The sequence below is a fragment of the Pezoporus occidentalis genome, unplaced genomic scaffold (genome assembly GCF_034315485.1).
Source record: "Pezoporus occidentalis ecotype Australia unplaced genomic scaffold, CSIRO_AGI_Poc_V1 ctg9, whole genome shotgun sequence".
NCBI lineage: Eukaryota > Metazoa > Chordata > Aves > Psittaciformes > Psittacidae > Pezoporus > Pezoporus occidentalis.
Window position 1 is genome coordinate 4154635 of NW_026916262.1, and position 16433 is coordinate 4171067.

The following is a 16433-nucleotide window of genomic DNA, read 5'->3' on the forward strand; positions in this document are numbered from 1 at the left end:
AAGAGAAATTAGGTGACTAGTTAGATATCTAAAATCAAAATTAAATCCTGGAAATATGTGTTAGTAGGCAGACAGACTTAATCTCTCACCTGGTTAAATGTGGGACATTTGGGGAAGATTTTAGAACTGAGTGGGATTTCAGTTGGAGTGGAGCATCTAGATACCTTTCTAGTTATGGGCATCATTATGATGATATATACATAATATATGTTACTGTGGAGAATGCTGCACAGGAAGCTGCACCAGCAGACCTGAACGAGAGCATGAACATCCTGACCTTCATCAGTTGCAAACCATGGGAGTCAAGAGGAATCGAAGTTAAAACACCGAGATAATCTCCGAGAACTGTAGATATTGAAACAAAGAAGTTACTGAAGACAAAGATGTAATGTTGTACCCGCGACATTGCCAGGAGCTAATGAGTCTCCAATGTGGACTGTGGGGACAAAAGAATGTGTACCAAGGAAAATGGAAAGTAATAATGTAGCAGAAAGTGGTAACAGAAAAATGTGCTTAGTCATCTGGGTACAAATAAGATGTTCTAGCAAAGGTGCATGGACAATAATGTGAGTGGTTGAAAAGGTGCGTGATCAGTAATGTTATTGTCTGGGAAAAGCGCATGAAGTTGTGAAAAGTACTGAAAAGAGACTATTGGATACTAACGATTGCTAACTGCTAGGCAGGGGTCTACAAAAAGCCTGTAAGCTCACTCAATAAATGGTTTCGGTTGCACCACAACTGGAGTCTGTGCCTCAGTTGCCACATATTATGGTTATTTGTGTATCTTCCAGTTCTGAATGAATCTTGGCTATGATTGATAAAGGTTTGTTTTCCTCAGGGTGACCCTAGAGAAAAAGGATCCCAAGGACTGACTGGTTCTAAAGGAGCAGAAGGCCCAGCTGGATCAAAAGTAAGCTTGTTCTTTCACTTTGTATTTTATAAAAGGATGTATGGAATTCATGTAATGCACAGATTTCTTAAGCATCGGGTGCTTGGAGACTTAGCAGAAAAAAGGAAAAGCAGAAATATTTTTGTCCCCTGTCCTGAATGATACAAAAATCCCAAGGAGAAAAAGAGTAGGTAAACATAGACTCGCAGACCTTGTAGTTATGCATGAGGACCGAGAAACTAAATTAAAGTTGTCCAAATGATTCTATGAGCATTTTGCAATTTTTTACTTTGAAACATTAATTTGCTATTATCATATTTTGTGAGTGTCACTCTGTATGATAATGAAATTGAAATAATGCATCTGTTCTGGTTATTGCATTGGCTTTGTAAGCCGGGCACAAAACATTAATACAAGTTAAAAAAACAAATACACAGTTCAACCAATAGTTACTTAAACAAGAAGCGTAGACAGGCTTTCACAAGAACAGTAGTTAATTTATGTTTTTTTCCCAATATTTGTAGGTAGATCTATATTGTGGATATTTTTATAATATGAGGTGTTGACAAAACTTTTTACTACTTGTTCAGAAAATGAAACTGTTTAAATCTAGATGGTGCAATTTTGTAACAGGGTGAACGGGGAGAGAAAGGACTCCCTGGTGTCACTGGATCATCTGTTCGGGGACCTCCTGGACCAAAGGTGATTGATTATCTGATTGTTTGCTGGAGATCAGAGACTGGAAAATTTCCAGTGCACATGCCTCTCAAAAGAATGTAAGTTAAAGAAGTTAAAATTCCTTGTTGTAGTAATAAAGATGACTGATTATTATTTTAGAAATAAGGACTGAAAGGTATACAAAAAATCAACACAGAGTGTTTGTGAGCCCTGTAACAGGATGCTGAACTTAGTGCATGCTATTGCCTCCTGAATCCATTTGTTAAAAAAAAATAAATCCTTATAACATTTCTGTTGTCTTTGAAGTTTTTTTCCTGTTTTTTGGTTTGGTTTGGTTTGAATTTACTCTGTATTTTGATTCTTAGACCAAAGATTTCCTGAATGTGGCAGTAAATCCCTACAGGAATGTGTCTATGTATAGTTCCAGATATGCTGAACTAGATGAATTTTTGGGGATGAATGTTTGTATGTCACTTCCAAGTGAACAGCTGGCCGGTACACACTACTTTAAATACAGTGTCATATATGAGGTAGTTAGAGCTACATCCATCTCCTTTTCTCCATGGGGAAAATGTACTTGAAATGAGTGGGAGTTGTCCTGCTAAGTAAAATATGAAGATTCAGCAAAAGTAAATATAACTCTGAAGGTTTTCAAAACGTTTGAAAATTCACTACCAGCACATTTTTATTTTAAGAATAAAATAGTTGCTGTTTGTATAAATACATCAATTTACTTCAACTTTAATTGATGGTTTTCAGTTTTGCTGATATATAATTTTTGGGATAGAGAAATCATTAATGTGCATCCTATCGCTCTGGAATAATTTTGTCCTCATTTTTCTTCTTCCTTAAAAATACATATGCCCTCACACACAAGCGCATGTAGGTATTATACATACAGTGTACTCATGAGCCTTGCAACAGGGCATCACAGAGGCAGGAATGTGGTTTGGACTTGCTTGTGCATGGAGGAGGAAGGAAGAAGGGAATAAGAAGCTCAGTGTACATCTGGAGTAAAAATGCAACCAAATTTTATGTCAGGAAAATGTAAGTAGTGTGCTATAATACACAACTTGTCTGAAGATAGTTTTGACTACACCAGTCTGCCGTCTTCACATTTTCATGGTTACTTTGACATTTTTTTTAAATAGACAATTATGGAAGTCAAGATTATTTATTGATAAAACGCGTGCTGAAAAAAAGAACTTTATTGACTTTATTGCCTTTTTCACTCTGATTTTGTTGTGTTCAGTATAATTCATATCCCTTTCATAGCAGGCTGACCACAATCAAAAATTCCCTGGGGCTGTAGAGTTTTTCCACACACTACTAAATTTTAGATGAGGGGCTTTATGTGCAGTGGCTGATGCAAGAAAGCAAGTATTTCAGGTAATTCTAAAATGCAAGTTGATTTTTAGAAAATAGACAAAACTGTGTCTCTTTAGCTCCATAATAATTTCTTTGTTTAAACATGTATCTGCTATGTTTCCGACAATCGCTCAATAATGTAACAGATTAAAGAGATCTGTTTTCTCTTTCCACTGTGAAAAGTGCAATGATTACTAGTAATTGTGTTCTTGGAAAATCCTAGTATCTGCAGTAGTGAAGTCAGACATTCTGAATTTCTAATACAGGGAATCCGCATGTTTTTCAAAGCTGGGAGTTATCATGGTCTGAGGTCTTTTTATTACATCTCTTAAGTATTTGATGTAGCAGTGAAGGGTTGCTAGACAACTTCTGAACAGCCATGGTTGTGTTCACTGGAAATTTATGTATTTTAAGCAACACCCACATTTGGAGACTAGAGTTCTATTTTCCTTGACAGCCATTATTACTAATGTGGAGACAGTAACACTTGATAGCTGTTTTTTCTCATATTCCTTTCTCATGGTTACAGCTGCTTGATGGTTTTGATAGAACATTTCATCTGCATTCCCTGGTGAATGATTCTTGAAATGCTGCCTGTCCTTCTCACTAGTGTTAAAAATTGCAATTTTTATTAAAAATCAAAATTTTCTTTTTAAGAACCTTAATATAAAGTAAGAAATTTTTGGCCAATAGATTAAATACTAAGGAGCAAGATTTTGCTCTGGGGGGTATAACATGAGGAACTTGAATTTGAAGCCTGATTGCTTCCAGGAAAGCCACTGATAGAGCTAAGATTACCAAACAGTTGTACTAGGTAGTGTTTGAGGAAAAAATAGTTTCTTCCTGAGGCTTCAGCATGTGGAGCTTACAATTTCGAAGTGCTGCACACTTGCATCTTTCTAAACATAGTCTGTGTAAGCACTTGTCTTTGAATTTCTTTGCTGTTCTCTTTGTGCTCTGACAGTAACAAGGTTATGCAGCCTTGCTTGGGAGGACAAAAGCAGGCAGAAGCCACAGGTGAATCTGGCCACAGAGACTAAATTATGCTAGTCAACATTCACTTGAAAACTGAAGCTGTCAAATCATTCATCAAAGCAGAACACACTCATTGACACAGTTGCAGAGAAGCAGAAGTGTGAGGTCAGAATCAAGGTACTAAAAGCTTCCTTTAGAAATACTGATTTCATATTACCTAGCTCAATAATTGTCACTGTCAGCGAGAGTTAAATATTTCTTTTTTTCTGTAAGATTTTGTAAATTAAGACTGAAAATAATGGATATGGTTTGGGGTTTTTTTCTTTTTTGATAGGGGGATCCAGGTCCTAGCAGGCTGATGGGAGATGATGGACTTCCTGGAAATTCAATAATGGGACCAACAATAGGAGTTCTAGACAAAATATGAAAAATAAAGAAACATGAGACACATGAAAAACTCTTGTGAATATGCAAAAACCACATGAGCAACATTTTTGAGAAAATAACTAATTCTTCAATTTTGACATAATTCCAGTTTGCATCTCTTTTTTAATACAAACTTGCTATCATTTCAAAGAAGAAACACAAAAAAGATAAAATAGCTAGTCCAGTGTACCTCACCCTGCAAATTTCCCTCAGGAAGTCTTCATTAGGAAGGTAGTTCCTCAAATTCATCTCCACTTTCATTATCTCACGTGGTATTTTATACCTCTCTATGGGCAATATGCTCTTTAGTGAGTATGAAAAGAGAGGTATTAGTTATTTTAATAGTGTCATTTTAGTATTAGCAACCGTGCACATGCAAAAACATAAGCAAGGCCCAAAATAAAAAAAAATTAAAAATAGGTCTTTTGGAGATACTTATTTGCATATAGGTTTCAGAATAGGATTTACTTGGTTATATCATTTACATTTTTAACTTCAACACCAAGAATAGACTACAGCAGTCTGTGGCAGGATTGCTGTGCTCACTGTTTTTGAGCCTTTAGTGGTTAACTAAAGTGAAAGTCGAGGATTCAGTGATACACAGAGATTGCAGTCTTTGCAAAAGTGAGAGACAGAAAAATTCGCTGCAGTACACGAGTTGACTTAAGGCTTCTTGAAGAATAAGGTGAAACCAAGGATCATCCTCTTGCCAGTGGGAAATAAGTTAGAGGAAAAGGGTATAGATTAATTTGCAAAGGATGACATTTACGTGGTTTTATCATTGTTTAACAGTGAAGTGACCTTTTTAATGACTGGTTCTATCTCTTCTGTTTCTTAAGTGGCAATACTAGTTCAGTATGACTGCTGTTTCTCCTTGCATAATGTATTACAGTTATCAGAGTAGAATTTTGTCTGACATTTTGTCACCAAATTACTCAAAATCTTAAGTAGGGTCTTTCCTCAAGTCCTTGAAATTGCTTTCATTTAAGTAATCAGAATAATATGGTTTTATTAGAAAACAGTGCTATGCAGCTTTCTACACTATTTAAGAACTCAAAAAACAGTTCCTTGAACAGATCCCATGTCCTCTACTGCAAAACCTGGGTATATATCCTTTTACTTTGCAGCTTTCTCTGCTTCACCTTTAATACATTTAATACATAGTCTGGTCTGAAACTTTCTAGAAGCCTTCTGCCACTTGTGATAAGGAATAGTTCAGGAAGACTTCCTTCAGTGTTTGAGAAAGGTGCCATTCTTGTGATCTTCTTTGCAGACTGAAATCAGGAACCTTCTTTTTTAGTTTTACTATGTCTGCACATAAAATGTTCCACTAAATTCCACTGTTTCACTTCTTGGGAACATAGTTGATAGACCCAAATTCAGAGACCAATTAGTCTATGTGCACCTAACACAATGTAGTTCAAAATAAAACTTAATGCAATAACTTCTGTGTGATAACAGCTTAGGGATACCAATAATGCTTTACTCCTGGCTTGACAGACTACTGCAAGTATACCTACCAGAGGATGCTGGATAACACATTGATCCGTGTGCATTCAGTAGCTTGTATTTTTGAATTTTGAGAAACTCTAAATTAATTTAATTTGTCTATAATCTAGAATGCTACTTCACTCTTTTTCTTATAAAAAGAAGTGATGAACATGACTATTTGTCTAGTCATACCTAATCCTTTAGGTTTTGATTATGTCAGTAATTATTTTTTTGTAACAATAACCGTGGAGACATTTATGTTTATAGTCTTTCTTTCTCTCTTTCTATCTTCTTTCTTTCTTTTGTTCTCTTTCTTTCTCTTTCTTTCTTTTCTTTCCTTCCTTCCTTCCTTTCTTCTTTCCTTTATCTTTCTTTCTTTCTTTCTTTCTTTCTTTCTTTCTTTCTTTCTTTCTTTCTTTCTTTCTTTCTTTCTTTCTTTCTTTCTTTCTTTCTTTCTCTCTTTCTCTCTTTCTTTCTTTCTTTTTCTTTCTCTCTCATTTGAAAGAGTGTAGAAGCAATTTTCTCTATAGTATTCCTTGGAAAGTTTGCCCAAGTAGATCAATTCAGGATGCCATCTGTGACACTGATGGCAGTTGCCCTGTTGCCAGCAAACTGCCTTAGAGCGAGTCACAGTGATTGCCTTTTCCAGACCCCACAAAACTCTGGAAAACAGCAGTCACAGAACTGCCCCTGGGACATATCTTGTATATTCTTCATGCAGCTATTAAAAAATAAAATCTAAATAACCTGGACTAAAGCTAAATAATTAGTCCAGGTTGGATGAGGCTTTGAGCAACCTGGCGTAGTGTGAGGTGTCCCTGCCCATGGCAGGAGGGCTGGAACTAGATGAGCTTTAAAGTCCCTTTCAACCCAAACCATTCTACGATTCTGTGACTTAGAGAAATGTTTGTACAGTAGACTTGGCCATAGATTTGACTTAAATAGATTTATAGATGTTACTAATGACAAAACCAGCCTCTTCAAAAAATCCCAATTCTTAAAGAATTTGTTAACGGGTATTGGGCATTTACGACAGTCTGCTATGATTAAATGAAAACATCTGTTTGGCAGTTTTTTACTGTAGTGGAATTAGAAGTAAAAATAGAGATGAACTCATGTTCCATGGTTTCCTTTCTTATTTACAAAAACATTTCTAAAATCTTTGTTATTTTATCCTTAGTTTAAGAACTATGGATATTAAGGACAAGGAAGAGGTAAAAATTACTTTCCATTATAAAGATATTTATGAACTAGAAGCACACTCATTGTTTAAATTTTCACAGAACTGGATCAGAATTACATCATTTGAAAATTAAGGAACATGAAGAAAAATATTCTTTGGCTAATGCAGTTTGACTCTGATAGTCAGGTTGAGTTTAAAGTCTTCCAGAGAAACTATCTTTTTGGACAGGAGAATAGGTGAAATTCATACAGGAGTGACCTACCGTGTACAATTTTCTTAAAGCATAAGGCATGCTTGTATCCCTATCACAATTTTCATCTTAAAGTGGTTTCAGGGTTTCATCTTAACCAGAACACTGAGTTTACCAGATGTGTTGGGGGAGGGGGGCATCGTTCCATCCCAACACACCCAGTCAGTTGCCAGCACCTATAATAAATGCTCGGAGCAATGTAGAGATATTCCAGCTGCTCCAGCCAATGAGCCGGCTTCATTTGGAGCTCGGCTCAGATGCCTCTATACAAACACCTGTAACATGGGGAACAAACAAGAGGAATTAGAGATGTGTGCACGTCTACGGGGGTATGATATAATAGGCATCACAGAAACATGGTGGGATGGCTCCTACGACTGGAGTGTTGGAATGGAAGGTGACAGGCTCTTTAGGAAGGACAGGCCTGGCAGGCGGGAGGGGGAGTTGCCCTTTATGTTAGGGATAGGCTGAAGAGTATGGAACTCTGTCTGGGGACAGGTGAGCAGTCCACAGAGAGTTTGTGGGTCAGGGTTAAAGGGAGAACAGCTATGGGGGACATTACTGTGGGCATCTGTTACAGACCGCCTGATCAAGGAGAACCTGCGGATGAAGCACTCCATAGACAGATAGGGGAAGCCTCATGCTCGCAGGCCCTTGTTCTCATGAGTGATTTCAACCACCCTGACATCTGTTGGAGCGACGGTACGGCCCAGCACAAGCAATCCAGGAGGTTCCTCGATTGTGTGGAAGAGAACTTCCTTCTTCAAGTAATAGAGGAGCCGACAAGGAGAGGTGCCATGCTTGATCTCGTGCTCACCAACAGGGAAGGGCTAGTCAGAAATGTGATGCTTCAGGGCAGCCTTGGATGCAGTGATCATGAGATGGTTGAGTTCGAGATCCTCAGGACAGTGAGAAGAGCGTGCAGCAAGCTCACTGCCCTGGACTTCAAAAGAGCAGACTTTGCCCTCTTCAGGAACCTGCTTAGTAAGGTTCCATGGAATATAGCACTAGAGAGCAGGGGGGCCCAAGACTGTTGGTTGATATTCAAGGATCACCTGCTGCAAGCTCAGGAGTGTTGCATCCCAACCAGAAGGAAGTGCAGCAGAAGGGCCAAGAGACCTCCTTGGATGGATAATGGGCTGCTGAGAAAAATTCAAAGGAAAAAGGAGACTTATAAAAGGTGGAAGCAAGGACAGGAAGCGTGGGAAGAGTACAGGGGTGTTGTCCAGGAAGCTAGGGACCAGGTTAGGAAAGCTAAGGCCCAGTTAGAATTAAACTAGGCTAGGGATATTAAGGATAACAGGAAGGGATTCTATAGGTACATAGTCAAATAAAAAACAGACTAGGGACAATGTAGGCCCCCTCCGGAAGTTATCGGGAGAACTGGCTACCCTGAATTTGAAGAAGGCTGAGGTTCTGAATGACTTCTTTGCCTCGGTCTTCACTGGCAAAAGCTCTGACCAAACCACCCAAGTCCTGGAAGGCAGACACAAGGACTGTGAGAATGAAGACCTTGGGCCCACTGTAGGAGGGGATCTGGTTCAAGACCATCTTAAAAACCTGAACATACACAAGTCCATGGTCCTGATGAAATCCATCTGTGGGTCCTGAAGGAGCTGGTGAATGAAGTTGCGAAGCCACTGTCCATCATATTTGAAAAATCATGGCAGTCAGGTGAAGTTCCTGATGACTGGAAAAAGGGAAATATAACCCCCATTTTCAAGAAGGGGAAAATGGATGACCCGGGGAATTACAGACCAGTCAGTCTCACCTCTGTATCTGGCAAAATCTTGGGGCAGATTCTCCTGGAAGGCATGCTAAGGCACATGAAAAACAACAAGGTGCTTGGTGACAGCCAGCATGGCTTCACTAAGGGGAAATCCTGCCTGACCAATTTGGTGGCCTTCTATGATGGGGCTACAGAACTGATGGACAGGGGTAGAGCAGTTGATGTCATCTACCTGGACTTGTGCAAAGCATTCAACACTGTCCTACACGACACCCTTGTCTCTAAATTGGAGAGACATCAATTTAATGGATGGACCACTCGGTGGATAAAGAACTGGCTGGATGGCCGCATGCAAAGATGTGGTCAATGGCTCGGTGTCCAGCTGGAGACCAGTAATGAGTGGTGTCCCTCAGGGATCGGTGCTGGGACCGGTCTTGTTCAACATCTTTGTTGCTGATGTGGACAGTGCTGAGTGCGCCCTCAGCAAGTTTGCCAATGACACCAAGCTGTGTGGTTTGGTTGATACGCTGGAGGGAAGGAATGCCATCCAGAGGGACCTTGACACGCTTGTGAGGTGGGCTGATGCCAACCTCATGAAGTTTAACCATGCCAAGTGCAAGGTGCTACACCTGGGTCGGAGCAATCTCAGGCACAGGTACAGGTTGGGCAGAGAAGAGATTCAGAGCAGCCCTAAAGAGAAGGATTTGGGGGTGTTGGTTGATGAGAAAATGAACATGAGCCGGCTTCAGTGTGCGCTCGCAGCCCAGAAAGCCAACCGTATCCTGGGCTGCATCAAAAGGAGCGTGACCAGCAGGTCGAAGGAGGTGATCCTGCCCCTTTACTCTGCTCTCATGAGACCTCACCTGGAGTATTGTGTGCAGTTCTGGTGTCCTCAACATAAAAAGGACATGGAAATGTTGGAACAAGTGCAGAGGAGGACCTCGAGGATGATCAGAGGACTGGAGCACCTCCTGTATGAAGATAGGCTGAGAAAGCTGGGGCTGTTCAGCCTGGAGAAGAGAAGGCAGCGTGGAGACCTCATAGCAGCCTTCCAGTATCTGAAGGGGGGCTATAGGGATGCTGGGGAGAGACTCTTCATTAGGGACTGTAGTGACAGGACAAGAGGTAACAGGTTCAAACTTAAACAGGGGAAGTTTGGATTGGATATAAGGAAGAAGTTCATTACTGTAAGGGTGGTGAGGCACTGGAATGGGTTGCCCAGGGAGGTTGTGAATGCTCCATCCCTGGCAGTGTTCAAGGCCAGGTTGGTCGAAGCCTTGGGTGACATGGTTTAGTGTGAGGTGTCCCTGCAGGGGGGTTGGAACTAGATGATCTTAAGGTCCTTTCCAACCCTAACTATTCCATGATTCTATGATTCTACCTTGTCTTTCTGCATTCACATACCTCCTAATCTAAACCTGTGATGTGTGTCTTTAGGAGAGCCAAAGCAGCTCTTTCATTTTCCTTGCCAGGGTTAAATTGGTTAGGAAGATCTGATTGCTTGCGTCTATGGTGGAGTCTGAGCTGCTACTAGGACTCCATCTGTGGTTTCTTGAAGCATTATGTTATTGCAGAAATTTCCTGGCACAATGCACAGATGAAACAGCAGATTTCTGTCATTTGTAGTTTCGTTTTTCTAGATATTATTTTTACTGGAGTAGTCAGGGAAATATTTGCTATTTGTATGTAATGATTCTTCAGGATATGTTATCTGTATGTATATTAACAACTGACCCTCCAACACTCTACTGGAGAGTCCATTTACTTTTCTTTATTCTGTGGGACTGAGTAAAGGGTGTACACTTCTTGTATGGCCTTATGTATACCATGCTTAGGAATGGGGAGGATGTGTGACCTACAAGTATCAGTAAGGATTTCTGGTGCTGTCATGTGAACATCTACAGTACCAACTGCCAGTATATCTTCAGGGGTACCTCAAAGTAGTATGTTTTCTGTCTTGGTTCTGTGAAGAATAGTCTATTGCAGGCTCAGTTAATTTTCTCATTAAATGTCAGGAAAATGATCACTGGAATGAGGGAAAAGATTCCTATTTGTTTCTCTTCTGGTTGTGAAAGGAAGCACTGAGGTTTTGCAAATGCGCAAATCTTTAGTGGAAGTCAGTGGAAGAGTCATGGAATGACTGTGTCCTGATACAGAGGATTTTAGGCTAAACTAAAAGAAATTATGTATTTTTCATAACCGGTTGTTCTTTCTTTTACTTCTTTGTAGAAGGCAGTTTTGCTATACTGTGTGAAAGAATCAATGTGATTTCATGGAAGTGCAAAAATGCGCATATGATAACTTAAGGCTGTCATATTATGTTATAGTATTGTTAAATGTCTTGTTCAAATGTCAGGACTTAGCCTCAAAGTCATAAAAGTTCAACTTTCTAAATTTACCTTTGTATTGGCTGAAGATGCAGTCAATGTTCTGAAGATTTCTCTCTGCAACTAAAAATCTAACAATTAATAATGTTCTAATGAGAACTACGATTCTTCAGAAATTTGAATTTGATCAACTGAAGCTACAATAAAAAAGCACAAAAAAAAATCTGAGCTTTATGAACAAATTGCAAGAGCTGGTAACTGCTATTCTGTATTTCCAAAAGGATACAAAATATTTTCCTGGCATATTTGTTAATATTTGTTATGTCATGATGATCCACTTACTGGCATGGTGCCTGACTTACATTTTGTATTTAGGGTAACCAGGGACTACCTGGAGTACCTGCACCCCGTGGAGAAAAAGGTGATGGCCACAAAGGCGAAGCTGTAAGTACAATTTTAATTCTGTACTTTGTGTTCTATTAAAAAAAAAAAAAAATTGGTTGATAATTCAATATTTACTTAAGTAAGTGAACATGAACCAGCTTCAGTGTGCACTTGCAGCCCAGAAAGCCAACCGTATCCTGGGCTGCATCAAAAGGAGCGTTACCAGCAGGTCGAAGGAGGTGATCCTGCCCCTCTACTCTGCTCTTGTGAGACCTCACCTGGAGTATTGTGTGCAGTTCTGGGGTCCTCAACATAAGAAGGACATAGAACTGTTGGAACAAGTGCAGAGGAGGGCCACGAGGATGATCACAGGGGACTGGAGCACCTCCTGTATGAACACAGGCTGAGAAAGTTGGGGCTGTTCAGCCTGGAGAAGAGAAGGCTGTGTGGAGACCTCATGGCAGCCTTCCAGTATCTGAAGGGGGCCTATAGGGATGCTGGGGAGGGACTCTTCATTAGGGACTGTAGTGATAGGACAAGAGGTAACAGGTTCAAACTTAAACAGGGGAAGTTTGGATTGGATATAAGGAAGAAGTTCTTTACTGTAAGGGTGGGGAGGCACTGGAATGGGTTGCCCAGGGAGGCTGTGACTGCTCCATCCCTGGCAGTGTTCAAGACCAGGTTGGACGAGGCCTTGGGTGATATGATTTAGCGTTAAGGTGTCCCTGCCCGTGGCAGGGGGGTTGGAACTAGATGATTTTAAGGTCCTTTCCAAACCTAACGATTCTATGATTCTATGATTCTAAGTGCAACTAAGCTCTTTCATCCTTTAGCTAACATAAATATTTCATACATATTTTGAAGTCCTTTCTTTCCTGTCCCAGATACAGTGCCAGTTCTACAGGCAGTTGAAACTGGATACAAAGTTCTCATTTCAGCATCCTGAAAAGGATACCATGTAATTCCATGAAAATCTTCATGGCTGCTCATGTATGTTTAATATAATCACTGCTCTGAATTATTTTCCTTTCTTCCCTTTTTATTCTTCTTTACTGTTCTTTGATCAAGATCTCTAATAACATCTGCTTGGCCAAATTTTGCAGCCTTCAGTTCCTTTGGGTTTCAGCTGCTTTTCATACTGGGGGGGTTAAATCCTCTTTGTTGAAGATTTGCCCCCCAGCACCACCTGGCTTTTCTGATAGTGATCTCCAGAGGATGGCAATACCTGCACATTCCACCTGACACAAGGGCATATTACCCTAAATTTCAGTCACCCAAAGACACACAGACATGTTTCACCAACCTTTCACTAGGAAGTGAAAATATTGTTGACATCCCTCAAGCTCCACATCAAACTTCCATTAGCACTATATTCTTTATGCCTGCAATCCAGCTTTATTTCAAACTACAACCACAAAGGCATTCACAAGTACACTAAGGTGAGACCTGAGTGCTTCCAAGTAAGTCACGTCTCAGTTCCAATTTCTATCATTCAAACTGATCCTGGGAAGGGCCTTTGGGATCAGAATTAGTTCAGAGGGAATTCACTCAGAATTCCTGGTGTAACACTACGTACCTGATATATTTCACAGCACACAGGGACACTAGACCAGCTCAAGACTCCCTGGAGGGTCAAGGAGTGCCATTAACAAACCCAGACCCATTAAAGAGAGCACATGAAAACGTGCCATCCCAAATGAAAATAAAAAGGAAATGCAAAGGCAATCATGAAGAAGACATTGATGCAACTAGAAGACTGACAAACTTTTAGTAGTCCTTAAAATGCCTCGTAGGAAGTGAAGTTTTAAGCTTTAAAAGATACCTGTTTAAACTATATGGAAAAAAAAAATAAAATAAAAGTATTGGTAGATACAAAATCAAAGAGGTCAGTGAGAAGCTGAAAACTTTTCATTTTTAATTAATCAGAGAACTGAAGAGAAGCCTGGTTTGGTAACCACTGATTAAAGTGATTAAGAGCACAAAAGCTAGTTGTAGTCTGCCCAGTCACAAGACGACAAACTTGCACTTTTGCACTTCCTGCATTTCTATTAGTGCCTAGGCAATTAAAAAAGGGGGAAAAAAAAAAAGCAAGCTTTGCTGTGCAATAGTATTCCTGAAATCATGTCTGTTCTAGGAATCCCATCTGCAACTGCTGCAAGAATCATGCTTCTCTGCTACTCAATCTCAGGCTTCAGTAAAGCTGGTTGTGTTTCTCCCTGCCACATGAATACACACCCTTGAAATGTGTGAAGGTTCTGTTCTGCTCTAGCATTCACATTTTCCCCTTCTCTGCTGCCTTTCCATGCCCCATAATCTGTAAAGACCAACTTTATAAACCACCAGCAGACATGGACAAGACTTGTGTACCTAGGTCTCTGTAGCATGATGGGGAAAAGACATCTGCCCTATGAATGATAAAAGAGAGGCTGTGGATGCATCCAGCAGTATGAAAGGCAGATGTATGAGCTATGATGAATTGATTAGTGACTTTAGGAGAAAAGATTGTCAAACAGAAATACATCAAAGCATGTTAGAGTTACCTCACTCCCAAATTTAGATGGCTTAACTCTGGTATTTCAGATTGTCATATCTGCAGTGTATGAATCATGAAGCAATATCTGCTTTCTCACTGGTACCTTTTTGCTGAGAACAACTCCAATGGTCTTAAGTGAAGAGCTGGACATTTTTTATACTACTCTGGTAGTCTTTTCAGGTTTCCACCTGGGACGGAGGATAACTGTTGCTCAGTACACATTGTAAATGTGACGAATTTGACAAAATACAGCAAAACCAAAGAGATTAGTAACTATTGCTGAAATTATTTCCTTTGTTGAAGAACACGAATATTCTTCCTTTAGGACAACTATTGACGTGTTTTATTCCTCTGCTGTACCAGGGACCTCCAGGACCAGCACACCCCCCAGGACCAGCAGGCCCAAAAGGCTTGGGAGATCCTGGACCAAAGGTACGTGTACAAAGATAGTAGATGCATCTGATTAGTAGACAAGGTAGACAAACAACTTTTAAAAAATGCATTAGATTAGAATGCTACATTTATGAAAAAATGCTGTGATCTTATCTCCCATTTTCTGTTTCAGTTAAAGGAAAAGTTTGTGATAGACTTTTCTGCTATGATAGATAGAAATCAGTTCTTGCTTTATCCCCAGATTTCAAGCAAATCTGCAGGTTTGCCATAAATCCAAAGACCCAGGATGTTTCAAAATGTGGGAGTTTCTGTGTGGAAGTCAGAATCCAACACAGGCAGAGTATTGTCTTATAATTATGCACTTCCTGTCTCCCACAGACTCCAAGGGACTCAAGGAAAATGTTGGTTACATGAAACTAGTGAGTGATTTTTAAAGTTCCTAGAAACGGACCTAAGAGAAGACTATAAACCTTCATCTAAAATTAGTTTTAGTTTAGATAAATCATAATGCCTGGCTTATATGAGAGATCAAAAAGTGTGTCACAAGTCCCTTTTGCGTTATAATCATGAATTCATGTGTTTGTAGAGACAAGCAATACTTCAGCTGTATAATTATTGGGAAAATTCTGACCTAGATCATCAACAATGGAAGTACAATATGGTATCATAAAATGCAGGAGGTAAAAGCTGTAAAGTAAAGGAAAAGACATCGTTTTTGAAGTGGAGATTGTGGAGTCTAGTCTTTTTATCACGGTTATTCTTAAACCACTGTAGGCCTCGTGATATAATAGCATATTATAATTAACTATAATTAAATCATGAACTAGCCATTATAGTACTTACAGTTTTCACTTTTGGCTCTAACTGACGTAAATCACAGCCAGTTGAAATGAGTTGTACTCTGAATGTACTTCTACCGCAGTGGGTGATCAGTCCAGAGGAGTAGACCAGGTAAGTTTCCTCACATTGCATGTAGTATAAACATCAGGCTGCGAACGCACCGCTGTTGGGCCTGTAGCACTATTTGGTTTTGGACACATAGAATTGGAAATTGCTTATCAAGCTGAGGTTTCTATTCGTAATAACCAGTCATGAGGTATACTGCACCATACCCATGTCAGAATGCACCATATCCATGGGTTATGGAGAAGTGGCACCTTGTTATGAAGAACACTCTAGAGTAGCATAGGGTTTTGGGAAGTAATACAACACAATTAGAGCAAATCATGCTCCCATTAGGTCTTGTATGAAAAGTTTTGCTTGCAGGTTTAATTGTGTTTCAGTGTGATATTACCCATCAAATCTGGCTGCTCAGGTAAGTGCTTACCTAACAGTCTCTGTCAGAAGACAAAAAAAAAAAAAAAAAAGTAAAACCATCTGATAAAAATCTGATTTGCATTTTTTACTTCTAAATGGGTTTCTTTCTTATCATGCACCCAGACTGGTGTATTAATCCTATGAGGGAAAATGCATATTGCTTCCACCAATGGTTTGCAGCTGCAGCTTTTGCAGTGTGTGACTGCTACACCAAAGCATGCACTATCCAAACAGATAGTCACATCTGTGATTTAGTTTTGTACATCTACACTTGACATGGTATAGAGCACACTGGAAAAAAAGAAACTGTATAAATATCTCTTCTTCCTCCCTGATTTTTTGCTTCTGTTTCCTTATACAAAGTTTTGAATCCTTAGTCTCTACTTAACTTCTTTGTAGCAAAGATGCCACAAGAAAAAACAATTCAGTTGAATTACAATTCCCCTGGAATTTAGTTCATAAAATGGACAATCTTACGTTTTTTCAAATA

The 16433-nt window shown here is 39.6% G+C and overlaps 1 protein-coding gene across 1 annotated transcript in view; it reads left to right on the forward strand.

Annotated features, from left to right (window-relative positions):
- The window catches only part of COL28A1 (collagen type XXVIII alpha 1 chain), a 73566-nt gene that overhangs the window by 41496 nt on the left and 15637 nt on the right, over positions 1 to 16433 (forward strand). The window contains 5 exon segments of the mRNA XM_062605002.1: positions 839 to 910; positions 1523 to 1591; positions 4245 to 4319; positions 11692 to 11760; positions 14597 to 14665. Coding sequence (XP_062460986.1) covers positions 839 to 910; positions 1523 to 1591; positions 4245 to 4319; positions 11692 to 11760; positions 14597 to 14665 — 354 coding nt within the window.